Source organism: Hippocampus guttulatus, chromosome 3 (assembly GCF_054856545.1).
Source record: "Hippocampus guttulatus isolate MCC_2025c chromosome 3, RoL_Hgut_1.0, whole genome shotgun sequence".
Classification (NCBI taxonomy): domain Eukaryota; kingdom Metazoa; phylum Chordata; class Actinopteri; order Syngnathiformes; family Syngnathidae; genus Hippocampus; species Hippocampus guttulatus.
In genome coordinates, this window is record NC_141263.1 from 28,133,903 (window position 1) to 28,153,444 (window position 19,542).

At 45.0% G+C, this 19,542-nt stretch overlaps 1 protein-coding gene and 1 long non-coding RNA gene across 5 annotated transcripts in view; both read left to right on the top strand.

Annotated features, from left to right (window-relative positions):
- Positions 1–1,353, top strand: LOC147208108 (uncharacterized). The gene is made up of 2 exons (XR_015100552.1): positions 1–82; positions 573–1,353. It is a non-coding gene; the product is annotated as an uncharacterized LOC147208108 (long non-coding RNA).
- Positions 1,354–2,484: 1,131 nt separating this feature from the next.
- LOC147208109 (major histocompatibility complex class I-related protein 1-like) overlaps positions 2,485–19,542 on the top strand; it is a 44,742-nt gene continuing 27,684 nt past the window's right edge. The window contains exons 1-7 of one of the 4 annotated variants that reach the window (XM_086107951.1): positions 2,485–2,547; positions 4,406–4,672; positions 4,753–5,031; positions 5,365–5,673; positions 6,300–6,410; positions 6,488–6,505; positions 11,375–12,244. In XM_086107951.1, the coding sequence (XP_085964077.1) occupies positions 2,520–2,547; positions 4,406–4,672; positions 4,753–5,031; positions 5,365–5,673; positions 6,300–6,410; positions 6,488–6,505; positions 11,375–11,496 (1,134 nt within the window). In that variant the 5' untranslated portion in view covers positions 2,485–2,519 and the 3' untranslated portion in view covers positions 11,497–12,244. The other 3 variants (XM_086107950.1, XM_086107954.1, XM_086107952.1) reach the window with 3 other exon arrangements.

A 19,542-nucleotide genomic window follows, 5' to 3' on the forward strand; every position in this document is an offset into this window, starting at 1 on the left:
GTGGACTTCGGGCAGCCAATCATGATGCATTTCAAGCCAAGAACGGAGGAGAAAACTTTCAGACGCATTGAAAGCTTTTCGGGTAAATATTACTCTTGTTGTTACACACAATGTTGTTTAACGATTATTTTAGGCGGTAAAGTTATGGTGTAAATGTCAAATATGTGGTCAATTTATCAAGATGAAGCCTGCTTAAAAATGTGCTCCAACGATTTCGGAGATGTGTCTGACTTTGACAGCAATGGCGGCAGTTCAACGCTGACAGTCGCAGTCGGGTGCAGATTTATTTCGGCAGGACTTTCTCAAATCTGCCGTTTGCTCTGACAGTTCTCTGTCCGACAGTCACATTTTGTCTTATTACTCACAAGCTAATTGACATTTAAAAAAGAGTTAAAGTTAATGTTTGGAACATGATTTTGCTCTTACTGTTTGCTGCCTTAGTTCGTTTGAATTATTCGCTGCCTGCATTACATGAAGTACATTTTTTAATATTCACAAGACTGTAACTGTGCATTATAAATAATGTAACATTTGCACTATGTTTTACTGGATCTAAAACTAAACTAAACTAGGTCCTCGTTTCTGGGAGAGTCCACAGCACCTCCTGCATCACAACCATTCTGCCGGCACACCGTCAGCAGCACGATGTTTCTAACGGGAGCTGGAGGGTGATCAGCTTCATTGAAGAACAGGAGGAGGAGAGGCACAACGTTTGTCATCTGTGATATGTTTTTAGACTTTTCTCCTCATTAAAAAAAACTGTATGTTTTGTTAATTTCTTGATATAGTTCTTGTATTTAAATATTTTAACAATCAAATATTTTTCAACTGTGTTTTGAATATGAATTGTATGAAATAAATCAGTGAAGCCCCAATCAAATTCTACTCCATCTAATCTGCTCGATCACACTGCTGTCAAGATGCTGTAAATAATGCCTTCATTCATGATTGTAGAAACCCCAGAACGGTAAACATGTGATTATTTTATTTTAAAATACAAGAAGCCTATGTTTTTCAATTGTGCTCATTTTCGTTGTATTGCACGACAAATATAATAGATGAGCCGGTTTGGGGACATCATCAACCAAGCTGCTGCTCCGATTGCAATGCGATGTCCTGCTCTCCTAGATTCGCATCTACACCACAAATTATAGCATCCTAACTGATTTAGCAACAACTGAAAATTCACATCATTATTTAGGGAGAATATGTTGCAGAACTGCTGCATTATATGGTGCCGTATTAATTTTATTTAGTATAGCATACATATATAAAAGTGGAAAGATACTGTAGAGCTGTACCATTACTCTTTATCTCCGTGTACATAATAAATAAACATCACCTACAGATACATTGACTGGTAAAAATTGCTTGATTCCTTCTGTATACTGCAGATATTACGCAAATGGCGGTAAATAATTGTGAAAGCTCAGAATCAGGTTTTAAAGGGTTAATTTTTTGCTGGGTGGTGCTCTTATCGTGGAGCCAATAGGAGGTGTTCACTTCTGGCACTGTCCTGCCTCCTGATTAGCATTTAGCGTAACTAGTGTGACCAGTGAGCCATTAGTGTTTCACATGTTGTACAAGTGAACATTTTGCCATCACTAGTTAACTAGTTAAATCAAACGACCATTTAACTAGTTGACTAGTGAGTAGGGTGACATCCACTAGTGCGACATTTTGACTTCACTAGTCGAACTAGTGAAGTCAAAATGTCGCACTAGTGGATATTTGGGGCATCACTGGTGAGCAAGTAACATTTTTGGACTCACTAGTTGGATATCAAGGCTTTAACGGTCTTAAACTAGTGCACTATCAATGTTTTATCCTCCACTAGTTAACTAGTGGATATTTCAGCTCCCACTGGTTAACTAGTGCAGGAAATCATAGGCCACTAGTTAACATGTTAGAACAATCCACATTTCACTAGTTAACACTTTTTAAACCTTACTAGTAAACTAGTAAGACTTTGAACCTCACTAGTTTGGTCTAGTGGGCCACTAGGGCATAAAAAAGCTGACTAGCTGGGAAGTTCCCTCTGCTTGTGTGCTTCCAGGTGTCACTAGTTAGAATTTTGTCAGCACTAGTTGGACAAAAGTGGCACTAGTTGCCAAAAATGAGTGGCTAGTGAGGATTTCTGTGCAACTAGTTCGACATTCGGTGTCACTAGTGTGGCCGAGTGTCGAACTAGTGCTGAAAGAGATCGAACTAGTGTAACACACTTATGTTTGATATCAGGGATTTGGAATAAATGCTCAAATGGCTTGCCATACAGGCCTAAGCAAAAAATGAATTACTTTCGAGCCAATCCTAGTGAGGTTGCTCGGTTTTACTCGTTGATTGTGTGTGTGTGTGTGTGTGTGTGTGTGTGTGTGTGTTTCTGTACAGGTGAGATTTCCCGTTTTGTTGGCTGTCATTGAAAGCACCATGAACACACCTTGTGCCGAGTCAGAAGTGAAAGTGAAACTCTTTTTGGCTCTTTCCCAAAGCAGCCCCTGATATCATCTTCCTTTTCTTCGATGCCCGTCTTCCCGCACGTTTATTATGGTGTGTAAAAAACAAATGACAAGTTGAATGACATTTCCCCTTCTGGTGTCAATCAAGTAATCGTGCTCATATCCCGTTCGCCCATTTGTCACATGTCAGTTTGTGCCAGGCGCGTAGCTACGGGTGGCCGGAAAAGAACTGGATAAACCGGATTAAGTGCGGCCATTCCCAAACAGCAGCACTACGCGGGACTAAAACAAAACTAAATCATCTTTTTTTTAAAATGTTTTTAAATTAATTCCTGCTGATCATGATTGTGAACTGGCTTGCATTTGTTGTGATTGTTCAAACAGACAGCGTGATGCCTGGTAAGTCCACTTGCTTGACAAGTTTATCTGCATGTCTTTCCACGACCTTGTGTTTGGGCTTCACACGTTTTATTCAAGGAATTCCTTATTCGTCTTTGCAGTCGGATACCAAGTGACATAATGGTGTTTATGTTTTGTCATCTTATTGTCTTCAGTGTAACTGTGCTTGAAAGTTTTTGCATGGCGTATTGGTTTCTGGGGAACCTGGGACACAAGAGGTCCTGTTTTGTTGTCCGGTTGAAGGTCCGTCACATGTCCATCGGTGGACTGTGAATTTTGGTTTTGGCCAGCGGGTCATTCCAATAAGTTTAAGCCACAGGTTCCCCTTTACCTCTCGAATTTTCTTCAACATTTTGATGAGGTGTGGATGGAAGTGGAGCAAAAACAAAACAAAAAGAACCTGGGCGGCCAACAGATTTTTAGATCACGAGTGACATCTCTCAATGTAGAATGTCGACGGTTTCACTTTGAAATCACTGCACTTGCTGACTTTGGTGTCACTCGAAATCTCTCTCATAGTCTTACAACACTTGTAAATATTCTTTGATATAGCAAGCTTCATTCCTGTCATTCCGAGCCCCACACTTCCAAGGTCTGAAAACAAATGATCTTTTTTTTTTCTAAACTTCCTATTTTCCAATTTAATGACACACAATCAGAAAAAATATATCAAGTTATGCTACGCAGTGGCACAAGAACTCATCGGAATATTTCGTCGCAATTGAAAGATCCACATAAAGCCCGTGGAAACCAAATAAACAAAACATGCTGCAAGGCGATGCAAAATGGTCGGCTGACGACAAAGGTCGCATGTCAGCAAACGGGCAACTTCTCCACACGTTGAAGAAATAGCGTCCGTGTTTCATTGTGAAATGAACCGTTGGGCAAGCTCCCTCGCTGGCCACCTTTAAAACTCAGTTTTTAATCTTTAGCTTTCGACAAAGCAGGAGACGAGATGTTTCTATTTTTGTGCTCTCTACTGTCTTTGTCGTGAAGGTATTGTTTGTTGTATGAATTCTTCTTCCTCCACGCACAGCACTTTGCGTACAGCGGTGGTTGTTTTCAAGAAATACAGTCGATTTAAGTTTCAATTTGAAGGTCAAGATGGCCGCCAGGGTGATCGGAGGCACCAAGTGCTCAAGTCGCGACTTAAAAGATGCGCGTGAAGTTCGTACTTCATGCTCCACTTGAGTTGTTGTTGGCATCTCATTTTTGGGACATTTGTGTCTTTGAAACAAGTTTTTTTTTGTGACGATGGCGCACCTGCCGGCAACTGACGCCTCAGGAGAAAATGACTCTGCAAGCGATTTGGCGCGCCATTCGAGGCGTTCAACTTCATATTGATCCCGTCCAGACCAGTTTGGCTGCTCTCATGGAGAGTTGGAGAAAAGTCAGCTCAAAAGAAGATCCTCCACAAAGTCGATCAAGCGTCGTGAATTTGAAATTGACACGAACTCAACTATGGCGAGCGTTTTTGTTTTATTCTTGAAATCCAGATAGATGTGCGAATCTCATGTTGATGTTTTGTTTCTTTGTTTGTTTTCTTCCAGCAATCCACTCACTGGAGAATTTGGTCACGGTTTCAACCGGAATGGCCAACTTACCGGACCATGTGGGTGTCGTTTATGTCGACAACGTTGCTGTGATGTACTATGACAGCAAGAGCAGGATACTGGAACCCAGAAATAACTGGGTGAGAGAAGCCACAGCAGACCATCTTGCCTTTTGGGAAAGGGAGAGAAACGTCGCCATGGTTGTTGAGGATTTGGGCAGATCTTTGCTGGAAACCGTGAGAAAGGCTTTCAACCAATCTGAAGGTCCGCTTTAGTTTTTCGTGGACTTTTTCGGCGCTGATCAGATTTCCGTTTGCCTTCCAACGCTTTTGTCACCCTTTCAGGTGTCCACTTTGGGCAGGCGACGTTTGGCTGCGAATGGGATGACCAGACCGATGCTGTCGATGCTTGGGAAAAGATGAAATATGAAGATGAGCATGTTCTGTTGTTGGACGTGAATACATTCACGTGGACCGTAGAGGGCCCGCAGGCTCTTGCCATCAAACACAAGTTTGACTTGAACGAGCTTCAAAGGGACCTGCGGCGGCATTACTACACCAACGTTTGTCCTTCTTTTTTGAAGAAGCTGGTGAACTACGGGCGGAGCATCCTCATGAGAACAGGTAATGATCACATGATGTCCTTTGACCGTTGGAAGCCCAGATGGGCACTTGACGCTATTTCGCCGCTTCGTCCTCCGACCTGCGTCCGCGACCTGGGTACCCTTCTGTCATCTTCCCTCCGTCCTTATTTCTGTAATCATCGTCCTCCGTCCCCGTCCGTCCTTGTCCTTTGTCGACCCAGTAAATACCCCCCCCCCCCCCCCCCCCCACAATTTTGTTCCATGAATGGCAACAGGTTGAAGCACAGGTTCATCTTTATTTATAGCAAGCCTTGCTGGTTGAACAAAATCCATTGTCTCCGTTTTATCTCATGTCATGTCACTTTCTGTGCAGAGCTTCCCAAGGTGTCTCTTCTTCAGAAGACGCCGTCCTCTCCGGTCAGCTGCCACGCGACAGGATTCTACCCAGACGTGGCCGACCTGTTCTGGAGGAAAGACGGTGAGCAGCTCTACGAGGATGTGGACCTGAGCCAGACTCTGCCCAACCACGACGGAACCTTCCAGATGATGGCCGACCTGAAAGTGGAGGTGACGGCTGAGGTGGAGGGCCAGTACGAGTGCGTGTTTCAGCTGGCCGGTGTTCAGGATGAAATTGTCATCAAGCTGGAGAGAGGAAACATCCTGAGCAACGCACGCATCGAAGGTGAGGAACATGTGTTCGGGGAGGCCCACGCTTCTTGGCCTGCAGCCACCTCATTCATCTTCACCAGGAGAACCGAGCTCGACTTTAGTTCTCGAGCACTTGAAAACAACCACCGCTGTACACAGAGTAGATGGAGCGAAATTCAGATGTACAACCGCAAACGATAAATGTATGACAAAGACGCTCGAAAGCACCGAAACGGCCAATCTAAAAATTAAGTCTCATGCCGAGTCAACCGCCAAAGACTAAAAATGAGTTTTTTGAAGACGAGTTTTCGAGACGGGCAGCGAGGCGGCTTGCCCAACGTTCCTTCCAAAGAGAGGGAGCGGCAACGGAAAAGGCTCCACCCCCTCGCAGCCTCCGCTTAGTTCTCGGTGCCTCCAATCGTGTGTGGCGGGCAGAGCCGAGGCACCGGGCGGGTGTGTAGCGGCGGAGGAGCTCAGAGAGGTTCGGGTGGGGCCAGGCCATTTCAAGATTTGAAAACAAATAACAGGATCTTAAATGGAACGCTCAAACGTGTCAGGAGCCGGCGACACACACTTGCTGTCAATCGCACTTGATAGAATGGCTGCAGAGTGAGGGTTTCCTCTTCCTCACGTACTGTTTTTCATTCTCTTTTGCTGCAGAAGAAGAGAAGAAGAGGAGGACCGTTGCCATCGCCGCCCCGTTGGCGGTCCTCGCTCTGGTGCTCGTCCTCGTGGCCATCGTCGTCATCAAGTGTCATCCACGCAAAGCAGGTGAGCGACACAAGTCGTTTACAAAGACACCAGTTTTCGCTCTCTGCCATTCAATCTCACCTTGTCCTTCCTTTCAGACGATTACGCGCCAGCGAGTAAGTCCAATCTTTTCTTCATTTGAATTTTTAACATTTTTTGAACGAATTGACCCGTGTTGTCGTCATCAAGTTGGCCCGTGAATGGCTCCATGTGCCACATGTCGCTTCACGAGTGCAACTTTGTGCTTTTCAAGGTGCCGAAGTGCCGAGCTCGCCGAAAAGGTCAAAAGCGGTTCAAGACACGGCGGCGGGCGCAACGCCGTGTTAACGTTTCATAGACACGATAAAGAACTTATGCGTATGGCTTTTGTGATCATGTCCGTCTGCACGTGTTGCTCCAGGGTCTGCTCCAAGGGCCACAGCAGCTAGCCATGCTAATCGTTGGCCCACGCCGGTGGTTTACATTATATCGGTGTCTTTCTTAAAGAAAAGTTGTTTGATTATTTTAAGCACGCAAATTGCAATTCTCTTCCTTTTTTGGTCGAGTTTGACGGTAAACCGTGAGTGTCGTTAACCAGCCTGAATTGTCTTATTTTGCGGGGGTGTTACAGGATAGACAAACACAATGTTACCATGTTTCAAAGTTTCATTTTGTTCCATGCTTGATTGACCTCCAACGCGTGCGTTCACATCGGGGGTCAATTGGTTTCTGTTGGTTTATAGATGTGGGTGCGGGTACTCGGGGAATGGTTTGGCCTTCAGGGGCGCACTGAGGGGCGACCCATCGGGGCCGTCCAGGGGCGTGGTATGTAAATGAAGATGGGAGTGTTTTTCGGATATATTACTTGTAATTTGCATACACAGTCAAGAAAAAGTCGGCAGAGGCTATCTTTGGGGCGTTTTGCATGCAGGAGACACGCTTGGCTGTGTTGCTCATTGTTCAAATGACCCCCGATCGGAAGCAGATATTCTAAAGCAGATGGGCGACGGCGAATTTCTCGGCTGTTTTTGCCCATGCCACCAAATATATGCGCAGCGCGATGCCAGTTTCATCATTTCTAGAATTCGCCATGAAATAAAGTTTTTTTTTTGTTGTTGTTTTGCAGTGAGAACTTTCATTGCTTTGTTCCAATCATGTCAGAGCTACGTGCACAATTCTTGCTGATGCGTGAAGGTGATCTTGGCCATTTAGTTCTTTTGGTGGCTAGAATTGTCAATAGTGCAGCTACAGTATACAGATTGATCATCTGGTCGTCCCATGAGGGAAATTAAATCTGGGAAAGAGGGTTAAAGGCAAAACAACAAAACAACCCCCCCGCCACAAAGAATAAAACATGTCGCCAAACAAACGGAGAACTCCATTTAGTTTTCTCATCCTCGCTGCATTTTGGATGTCTAATTTTCCCGTCTCACATCCAGCCGCTTGGAGGCCTGTTGTGCGCAGCATCTGTGGTCAACTCAAATCCAATACAAGCAGCCAATTACGCCAAGAAGGGGCGGCCCGACATAACATCACCTCCGAAAACATCATAATTGGCTGCAACCGCCGCAAGCCGTCAGCGCCATTGTCACGATCGCCCATCGAGCAATTAGGGAGGAATCGGGCCGCGGACCCGAGTGTCGTGTTGTTGTTGTTTTGTTTATCAGGTTCAAGCTTCAGCCAGCCAACCTGATCAAAGTCTGGCAACATCATTTTCACTCAAAGGCGAGCGTGTTTTTCCTGTTCGGGACATGACGTTGCAGTTTGAGCAGTGGTCGCACACAGCTGAGTGACAGGTTGTGTTGCGAAGGCCCGTGTCAAGACAACAAACTCCTCGCATGCATTTTTTGCATTGATATTATGCAAAAAGCTTTAAAATCCATGACGTCAAATAAATAGGAGGCTGCAAGTTTGTACATTTTGCCAGTCGCGTCGGCGGTGTGGAAGGTAACCTCGGTGACAAACAACAGAATTGCAAAAGTTTGTTGCGGCTCCAGTCGGAAACAAAAGTTTTTGTGTCCTCCCACTTATTTGAACTTATTTGATGATTAGAGAAGAACGGTGCACTTCTCCCGCTGTTTCGACATCTTTTCCTAACATCTAAAAAGTAAATAGATGGCAACACTCCCGCTGTGCGCACATACAGAAAAGGTCCCACTAAAAAGAGGACGGCGCGGCTTTGACACCTCCGGCCGACGTCGCAGTTGAAAGCGCTCAGTCACGGGTCGCTCATTAGGAAAGTCCACTTTTGCCAATGCGAAGAAAAGGGCCGAAGGGTGGACGAAGGGGGCAGGTCGAATGGACGAATCAAAGAATTGCCAAGACAAAGACGCGCAGCGGCAGCGTGCTGGGAAGCAAAATCTTTTTCGGAAAGCAGCTTGTGGCTCTGTGTATAGATAAAACGGAGAAATCAATCGGTTGCCAGCCAAAGGCAGTGAGAGTTTACCGCTGTTTTAAAAACTCCCAAGTTTCAATAACTGCAAATATGCTCTGTCGCCGGCAATGAGCTCTTCCTTTCTTTTTTGGAGGGGACTTTTACACAACTCGATTGGCTACTAGTAGAGTTGATTAAATTAGCCATCTCTTTGAAGTAAATTGGGGGCTTTTTTTTCTCCTCGAGAGAAGAAAGTGGAGGGGTGAGCAGTGTCGCACAGAGGAAAAGGACGGGGGGGGGGGCACGCAGAGGCACGGTTTTGTCGACTTCCACGGATGACTTTTGATTCACGGCATTGTTGCCCACCCACAAAAAAAAACCCAAAATGCTGCCAGCGTGTACTAATAAGCCCCAAGGACAACGTGACAAGCTCATCTGTTGTAAAAATAGCTCAGCAGTGATGGGACAACAACTCGATGATAAGAATGAAAACAGAATGTTAATGTCGAACTATTTAAACTTAACATGATCCACGTTTTGTAATGTACCAAATATTCAATATTTTTAAAAAATAAAATAAATTGCGTTGGACGTTTTAGACCGTGTTCATACCGTGACGCGGCAATATTTGTGTTGACTTTTATCATACGGTCGGAATCTAATATGGGCCCACGCCGACTGCCAACATGATGACTTGTGAGTGCATATATTGGACATGTTGAACATTTTCAAGCCGAACGGGGGGGGGGGGGGGTGGCTTGGACGACACTTCCCACACCAGATGCTCGTCAGTCGGTCCTTTGCGGTCTTCAATCATAAGGTAAATGTTGACATTTGGCCCCGTGTGTCCTGCGCGTAACGTCGACATTTTCTGGGCCTCAACTTTAACAAGTACATCGTGGGAGGAAACATGATTTTTGACACACCCCACATCACTGAATAATCTATTTTGGGGGGGGGGAATATTCAATAATCGGGCCGATTATCCGTTTGGACTTCACCCGCCTTAACACTGCCGCCGCTGTCCCATTTAGATTGAAAACGGCATACCTGATCATCACAAACTTGTAATTGTTGACACTTACTTGAAACTTGATTTGAGATTATTCTCAGTGAATGAGCCGCATGCTGCTTCACCAAAGTAATCCCGTTCTTTCTGCTGGGGCCAACCGATGATGAGGGCGTGCTGGGCTCCAGCGGGGCGATGCTCTGGAACATCGGTGTCAAACTCGGGTCCTGGAGGGCCGCTGCCCTGCATGTTTTCCAAGTCTCCTTGTTACAACACACCTGATTCAAATGAACAGGTTCAATGTCAGGCTTGCGCAGAGCTTGCTGATGATCTGATCATTTGGATCAGGTGTGTTGCAACAGGGAGACTTGGAAAACATGCAGGGCAGCGGCCCTCCAGGACCCGAGTTTGACACCGATGCTCGGGAAGAAAGAGAGAAATGGCGGTCAAAAAGATGGATGCGGGGAAGCAAGGCTGGATAAATGGAAAGATAGATGAGGAGGATGGATGGATGGCGGCTTTAGCAAAGGGCAGCCGAGACGGAATGAAGAAGGTAAAGAAGAATTGATCTTGTGGCTGCTAAAGCCTCGGGGGGGATGAATCTCGTCTTGGAGTAAGAGCACTATTGGCTTTTTATTCCCGCCACAGGATTGCGAAGGTCAGTGACCACACCTCGGTTGGGCACAGGCACACCCTCGCGCAGGATGACCTCCCCCAGGGAGAATTCGTCATGTCAACAGAAAATTTGCTATGCTAATATTTACTCTTATCTCTTTATCTTAGCGTGAACATCAACGGTTGTCTTTCTCGTCTATTCCTGGCAAGGAGGAAAATCGATAGCATATAACAGCTGCTGAGTTCTGTGCATTCTGCGTTTCTGGAGTGCTACCGGCGCTACAAGCTAACACTTATTAGCTTGCAGTTAAAAATGGAACGTTATCGACATGAACAGAAGGTATGCCATTACTTTTGATTTTTCTTGATGGCATAATGTCAGCTTTATCCCTAGGAGAAAGACAAAGGTGGATCGGATAAAGATTTTCTTTATTTTTCTTTGGTGACTCCAGAAAACCAAAAGCATCCCCAAACTGTAACATTCGAAATGTTGATGACAGGTGAGCTCTTACCTTTAGTGCACTTTTACAATTTTATGCCATTCACAAAGAGTGCTCATGAAAAGCCAAACCCAGATTCGATTGAATCGGCTTTGTATTTGGGAGCCGATATCCGCTCGTGACCGGTGTTTTGCTCTCGGTGTCTGATTGACAGCCGGTCCAGCTAATAAACATAACGGGCCTTCTACCTGCTGGGTGAGAAGCGTGAGGTTGGCTGGGACTGGTGCGAGGTGATGGAGAGTGTTGTCACACTATTACTTACCTACCTCACAACACACTCTCGGCTCATTATTCCCGAGTACGCGCACGCACACACACACACACACACACACACACACACACACACACACACACACACACACACACGCGCACACACACCGACAATGTTGTATGGGAACTAATGAGAACATTCTTCAAGTCTATAACCTTTACCTGAGAAAGGTTTGCGCGCGCCCCTGTGTGTGTGTGTGTGTGTGTGCGTGTGTGTCCACGTGCATGTCTATTGTAGGAGCCTGTGGAGAGGAACTCGTTGGCAAAGAAAAGAGGACACCGTTTACCGATATCAACGAAAAAAAAATCGCAACTCTGGAAATCAGAAAATATATTTGTTTAAGTTGTATTATTTTATAGACTTTTTATATGGTTTTTCATATTATTTTGTTCATCATTGTGGAGATTCTCAGCAACTCTGCCTGTGAAGATCCTTTGAAAATGGCCATCAGTTCAACAATTACAACTCTAGAATTTCAGATCGTAATGAAACATTTTTTTGACATCACTCTTATAATTGTTGTTATTCAAAAACATTTCTAATACCATTTTTTGTGAAGGTTTATTGAGTTTTCTGGGAGCATACTTGAAATATATGATTAAAAAAATAGACTGTGTATAGTTTTATTTATTAGAATTCAATGGATTTTTTTAAATAAGAAAAATATTGTGATTCTGATGATACTACAGATACAGCCATGAAAATATATATTTTTTGTGGCTTTATAATCATTAGATTTGTTTTGGGTATTCATTCCACACCTCAAAAATGCACGTTTCTTGTGTACCAAACGATGCGGCTGGTGAATGTGTATAAAAAGGAAGCTAATGGGTCTTACAATATTAACAACAAGAACGCAAAAACAACTAATCGCCCCCCACCAAAAAACAAAACAAAACAAAAAAACAGCATTAGAAGAAAGAGAGCGGTTCTCACCTTGTTAAACAATGAATGAATTGATATACATGTCACAGGGAATAATAATTCATTCAATCCCAGCCATTTTCACTGGATCTTGACTGATCTTGCAAGGCCCACAGAATATTTGGTTCTAATGCTATATAAACATGGAGCCTACCAAAATAAAGTTTGGACTCTCTTCTTTCAGCAGAATTTTTTTTTTCGATCTTTTTCCATTCTTCAGCAATCAGCATTACAAAATGGCTATGTTTCATGGAAATGGCGATTCCTGAGCAAAAAATGGAGAAAAAGAGCTTTTTGTAAAAGCATGCATTTCAATCACACGAGGCACCACTGCCACCTACTGGTCGCTTTTTTTGACATGATTTACAATGCAAACGGTTTATTCTCATTCACAGATTGCATCAGACCCTCCTCTTATCTATGATGCAAAAAAAAACAAAAAAAAAAACGACTTAGACGTACAAGTACGTCCTTGGTAGGCAGGGCGTAATTTTAAAAAGACGTACAAGTACGTCTTGTGGAATGAAAGTGTTAAACATTCTTTGAGGCCGTTAAATTATTATGGAACTTTCCTGTTTAAAATAATGGCTTAAATCAAGCGAGCATCGCCGTCTGTGTACACAAAGCGAGGTCATTGAGACCAGCTTGTATTCAGATGTCTCCCTCCTCCAACACACCTAATCAAAAATGATCAGCTCTTCAGCGAGCTTCGCAGACGCCCGATAAGGATCCTCATCATTTGCGTTGTAGGAGGGCAAAGGCTGGAAAGGGGCCCCAGTAGGACTAATGCGCCCCCGTTGTAAAAATTTTTCCTATTTCTCTGCATTCTCCCTCCTTTGAGTCCATGTTGTCGCCTCGCTGGGCTAGCGTCGTGCTCGCGGTTGTCACGGCGACAACGCAAAGCCGCACACTCGTCTAAGTTAATGAATGGAGCACCAAGGGCGGACACGACACTCCCTCCCCCAACGCCGCCGTCGGACCTCGTTTAGCAAATGCCGGCGTCAAGCGAGGACTCTGGGAAGAGGGGGAAGGCCCCGGGGATGGGCCCCGCTAGCTTGTTAGCGGCTAATTAAGCTCCGCTCGTTATCGTTTGTTTAGTTTGTTGACGAGGAGCCTTTCGTATTTGCTGTTCGCTTTTTTTTTTTTTTTTCAACGTTGTTTTGCTGTCACTTGACTGCATTGAGTTGCAGTAATGAACATAGTTGTTCATGTACTACTAAGTGAGATGAAGAGAAATTAGTGTTTTAGAGCCACGCCGACCATGAGATGATACGATTTGCTCCAATGTTGACAGCATACAGCATGGTTGACTGCAATCACGATAAAATGTGAGAAAATTCACTTTTTCAATTTCATTGGAAATGACTACAATTTCTTTTGTTCTTTACAGGATGTTGTCAAGAGCTACCAAAGATGATAGCAGCCCATGTTGAGGCTTCATGTAATAAACTTACAGTTTCATACCATATTCGTGTCATTCAAAGGTAGTCATGTACTTAACGATTGTCCGAAGACGCCAGCCTTAAAGAAATCCAAATTTTGCCTTCAAACCATCATGTCATCAACCTGTTGCGATGCTACTTATCGCCGCACGCTCAGGGAGAACACAAAGGTATTTTCCGGGTTTGGTCTCGTGGCATTCCACACAAAACGGGTTACGATGCGATATGATTTACTCCGTGTAGGATGTGATACAATTCACTCCAACTACTACCTGGAAGGGTGGCCCGGTAGTCCAGTGGTTAGCACGTCGACTTCACAGTGCAGAGGTACCGGGTTCAATTCCAGCTCCGGCCTCCCTGTGTGGAGTTTGCATATTCTCCCCGGGCCTTTCTCCAGGTACTCCGGTTTCCTCCCACATTCCAAAAACATGCGTGGAAGGCTGATTGAACACTCTAAATTGTCCCTAGGTGTGAGTGTGGGCGTGCATGGTTGTTTGTCTCTGTGTGCCCTGCGATTGGCTGGCAACCAATTCGGGGTGTCCCCCGCATACTGCCCGAAGACAGCTGGAATAGGCTCCAGCACCCCCCGCGACCCTAATGAGGATAAAGCGGTTCGGAAGATGAATGAATGAATGAATGAATACTACCTGGAAAAGACGCCTTGCTGGTACGACAGGGTCACAGATCATTTTCTTGAAAAGGAACGGAGAGTAGAATTCACGTATAAATAAACGGACACATTTTATGATGTCGGCCAAAATTGAGCTTCGCCTCTTTGACAGACCAAAGATGATATATATATATATATATATCAGTGGTGGATATATATATATATATACAGTATATGATACAGATCAATGACAAAGCAACGTGACTTACTCCTAAACTGATCGGCACAAGACCGTATATGATACGACTCGCTCCAGTAACGACGCAATACGATGCGTTTCACTCCACCTAGCATGCGATTGAATCCAATTACGATGCGATGATATGATTTACTGTAATTAGGATACGATAAGAGTCGCTCCAATTACCACGTGATGCGATTGACTCCAATTACGATCCAGTACGATGCCCTCCAGTGACTAAGTGTGTTTGAGGCGTGACGGGGTTCTGATGACCAGGACAGGCCTCGTTAGGCGAAATAAGCCCGCCGCTCTTCGGGGCCGCCAGACTCCCCTCATTTCGCTCTAAGTGGCCTTCTCTTTGCATATGCAAATATGGCACACCCCATCATTAGTTTCCATATCTGCTCTAATTTCTTTTATGGCCAAACAGACGCGGTGCCAAGGGCAAACGGCGACTGGCCGTCGGCCATCTATCAAGTGGGTGTCGCCTCTTGTTCGGCGTGGCGCTTTATGAGGATTTTGACGGCCGGGGACGGTCACGCGTTTGAATGTCACGCCCGCGTACATCGGCGAAAAAATGCCTCGGACCCTGACATTGTATGGTCAGAGCGTATGGGGGCGGGGAGGGGGGTCCATAATGGAGCAAAGCTTCCTGACGAGGGCTAATTGGCCAAATGGAGTCACTTAGGCAGAACAACAGTCCCGTCACATAGATGAGGAGGAGGAGGAGGAGGCTGCCAAAAGATCAACTTTGGAGCCCGCTGGCCTCCAGACGGCGTCCTTCAGCCCAAAAAGTTTCAGCAAAGTGGAAAAAGTCTCACTAACGAGTGGACGTTTTGTTTTTGGGAGAGTTGGCTTCATGAAGTCGCAAATTGACGAATGAATAGGTCTCGGAATAAATAGGTCATTTAGTTCATGCAGGAGCTCATCAATGAAGTCGTAAGTCTAGTCGCAGGACATGTAGTCGGCCATGTATTTAGTCAAGTAGTCGCTCATGGCAAAGGGTGATGGGAGAGGTCACCTTGCTGCCCGTGTCGTAAGTCATTCAGATAATGCTCATTTCCAAAGAAGTAGTTCTTGTTGTAGCCTAGATAGGAGATCATGGAGTAGTTTGTGTAGCTGCTATTGTCGTCGCAAATATATTTGGTCACATAGACCTCCTTTTAGTAATTTAATCTACGATTGTAAAGAAATATGACTGTTGTAAAAGACAGCAAATAAGTGGACGATGACTGACGATGCAGTTGATAAACCTGATGAAATCTCAGCCATCATCGTGGGTCAGGGTCTCAGCCCCAAAAAAAGGTGTCTCCAAGTTGACCGATTGACTTCAAATTTGGCAGAAGCCGAGCAAAATATCTCATAGATGTGGACATTTGGGTTTGAAAAATGGCCGCACTCATGCAAACGTTGTGGCTCATTTTTGTGGGTGGAGTATGTCGTTGAAATCATGCAGTAGCCAATTCAAGGTGTAGCCAAGTTGAGCCATTCTGTGCTGCAGCCACACGTGCAGTCCCAAGATTGCCGATCACGTAGTGCGTAACACAGCGGCTGGTGCATCTTCTCGCCACTCATCCTCCAAACAAAAGCTCTTTGCCCGGAGTCCTGTCTTTTACGCGTTTTCAATGCCGGGACGTTTCTTGCGTCAAAATTGCTGAGCATCGGCCGCAGCCTCCTGCACTCGAACAGTGAGCACAAAATGAATCTTTTCATGCATTTTTTAACAAGAGCGAGGCAAGTTTCTCCTCCGAAGTCAGCGTCCAGACTTGGGCAGTCTCTGTTCCGCATCCGGCCCGAGTGGAGATGTTTCCACCTCCGCATCCGGGCCTTTTGTGTTCCTCCTATATGGTGTGCTCATGTCAGTCTGGATTTTATTTCAAAGACCTAACAGGCTCGTGAACGCCGTGCAGATGTTCACGTTTGACTCATAAAAGCTTTATGACTGCAGGAGCTCCTTGAATAGCAAATGTGAGCACTTGTTGGCATATCTCGGGCGGGAGAACCTGCCTTCACTTGCCTTTTGCACGGAGAACCAGATTAGCGTCGATGAAGGCTTTGCAGCTTAGTACGTTCGGATGATTAGATGCATGACGACGGCGTAATGAAAGCGGCCATTGCTTTTGACATGAAGCGGCGTGGCAAGTGACAACGGGGCGATCAAGTTCACACTCGTCCTGGCAAAATTCATCTAGTAGCTCATACGATGGCCTATATATATATAGTACATCAACGTAGTAGTTCACACAGGTGCGGTCGTAGCTCATTTAATGTGCCACATACTGTTGTAGCTTGTATAGTAGTCCATGACTCGCATCGTCGGGCAGATCACGCTGAGGATCATGATCATAGGTCATGTTGTAGCTCATGTAGTCTGGCACATCTGGCACATCGCTTACTGAGTTCACGTAGTAGCTCATGCTGTAGCAGCACATGCACTTGTAATCATGTAGTATGTCTCCTATAGTATGTAACGCGATAATTCATTTATTTCACATAGTTGTAGATCACGGAGTACCTCAGGTAGTCGGTCAGATAGATTACATCGTTTCTCGTTAACGGTCGGTAGGACATATAGACAATGTCACTTAGGAGTACCAGTAGGTAGCCATGTTGGAAATGTAGCAGCAACAATAGGAAATTGTACAGGAGGTCACATTGGAGGTCATGTCGGTAAAATAGTTGGTGATGTAGGTCACGTAGGTAATGAGTAGCACGTTTATGTCAGAGGTCTCGTAGCTGGTCATTTAGTAGGTCGCATTCTAGGTCGTGTATTGGATCATAGTATTTCAGTTCGGGTAGCCGGTCCCATAGTACCTCGCATTGTTGGTCATATGGAGTGAGTCACGTACTGAGTGAGAAAGTAAAGTCTCTTGCCCGCTATGTTTTCAGTGTTCACACTTACTTCCCAACCACTGCCCCTGTGGGACGCCAGCACATCCGTATGCAGGCGCCCGTTGTGAGGGAGCACGTTCCTCCGATTCCCCCATGACTGCCGGATCTCCTCAACAATCATCCACACTCGGCTCCTCCACAAAGCGCCGCCGAGCGTCTCTGCCGCCTGCTCTGTTTTCTTGGTATCAATGTCCCCTGGTGGCTGCTACTCGGCAGGTCAGACTATGCAACCGGATAATGAAGCCATTTTTCACTTCAGCTCATGTAGTAGGTCACATAGTTGCTGATGGGGTCGGTTGTGCATGTCACATAGAGCACCGGTCCCCAACCCCCGGTTCACGGACCGGTACCGGTCCGCAGGGCATTTGTACCGGGCCGCACAGAAATAACTTGCCTTAATTCTGTTTTATTTTTTTCGGATTACAAAAGTTGTTTTATTTTGAAAAATTACCGGATTCTCCGTTACATCCGTCTGTGTCACGCTTGACTAATGTCAAGCCACGCTTCTCCGTCACGTGAACAATTACGCTAAACACAAAACGCTTGAGCTCGCAAAATCAGTAAAAAAAAACAAACTGCTGGAGATCGCAAATGACAGCGGCCTTAAAAGTACGTTCGAGACAACTGGATTAAAGTTATGGCTGAATACTCTGAGATCGCCACAATAGAACTGTTGATATTTCCTACCTGTGTGAGGGGGGGGGGGGGAGGTTTTCAGCAGCAACGACGACTAAAACAAAATTACCAAGTTGACTGGACATAAACCACACACTTGAGGTGTCATTGTCTCTTATTAACCTGAGATGGGACCGTCTGGTTGCAGAAAATCAAGCTCGGGGCTGTGGGGAGTCGTCATTTTCATGCGCTTTGAATTTGCGTTGTATCGTATTTTGTAGGCATCAAACATTACCATAGCGATCAGAGTGTTGCGCCCAGATTAGACGCTCCTTAGTTTTATCATGATATTTCGAAAACACCACAGTTTTCATGCAGCTCATACCATATTATTTTGTTGTATTAATCCGCCACACCTTAAATGCCGGTCCCTGAAAATATTTTCTGACATAAACCGGTCCGTGGAGCAAAAAAAGTTTGGGGACCCCTGAGTTAGTAGGCCATGTTTCAGGTCATTAACTGGGTAATGTAGTTGGTCACAAATTCAGACTCAGGGTAGCTCGAATATTATTTTGCGTAGTAGATTGTATGGTTGGTTCCATAGTAGCTCACATTGAAGGGTCATGTCAAAAATGGAATACTTCATGGAGTTGGTCATCGACTAGCTACATTTAGTTGCGCCATTATTAAGGTAGTCGTTCATATATACTCCGTCACATTGCATTTTGATTGATTTTATTGATGAGATGTAAAACAAATATTGAAAAACAGGAGAGGAGCATCAATGGATTTTCAGCACAATTTACTTAGTAGTTCAGTAGTTTACTTAAGTTATTTACTAAGTAGATCACAAATAGTAGGGCGCACCCTCATGTAGCGTGGGTAACAGAGATGCTGTAATGTTAGGATGTCACACAGGTGAAGTAGTAGCCTACTTACCAAGTAGGTCATGCTTATGTAATCGATCACATAAAATAGTCATGTAGTGGGACAAAAAGTAGCTCTTGTAGTATGTCCCAGATGCTCATGCAGTCTGTGACATTGAAGTTAATGTGACATAGAAGCTCATTTAGCAGGTCATACCTTTTATACTATGTTACTCTTTGGTTCATGTAGTAAGTGACTTAGTAGCAACTATTGGACGTCACCAGGTCTTCATGTAGTTACTACATGAAAACCTGGTGATGAGAGGAGGCATGATGAGAGGAGAACGGAGACGAATGGAAACACAATCAAGGCCGGGTGGTGCGTTTGAAACTGGTGGCCCTCAATAATCCGCAACATTTAGGAGGGGGAGCATGTGTCCGGCTGGCAGCTTGTAAGAAGATGTGGTTGCAGGCGCATTGAGAGATTTAGCGGCCGTGTGCTGGTGTGGCCCCAAGTCTGTCGGCTCTCATCGGAATCAGTGCCTCATGAGGGCTGAGTGTCCAAAAGCAACAGTTTTAGAAGGTGTCATCGTTCCCACGGTTGCCCTCGCGGGCCATTATGAATGTAATGTAGTAGGTTGTTTAAGTAATGAAGTAGCTCATTTTGTAGTTTGCAATGGAGCAGCTTTTTTTTTTTTTGCTGGAAATGTGAAAAAACTTTGCACTGGATGGAAACTCTTGTTTTAAACAGTACAGTATAAACAAGATTTGAAACCCCAAACCCATGCTAGTGAACCGACTTCGAAAGTGGGACT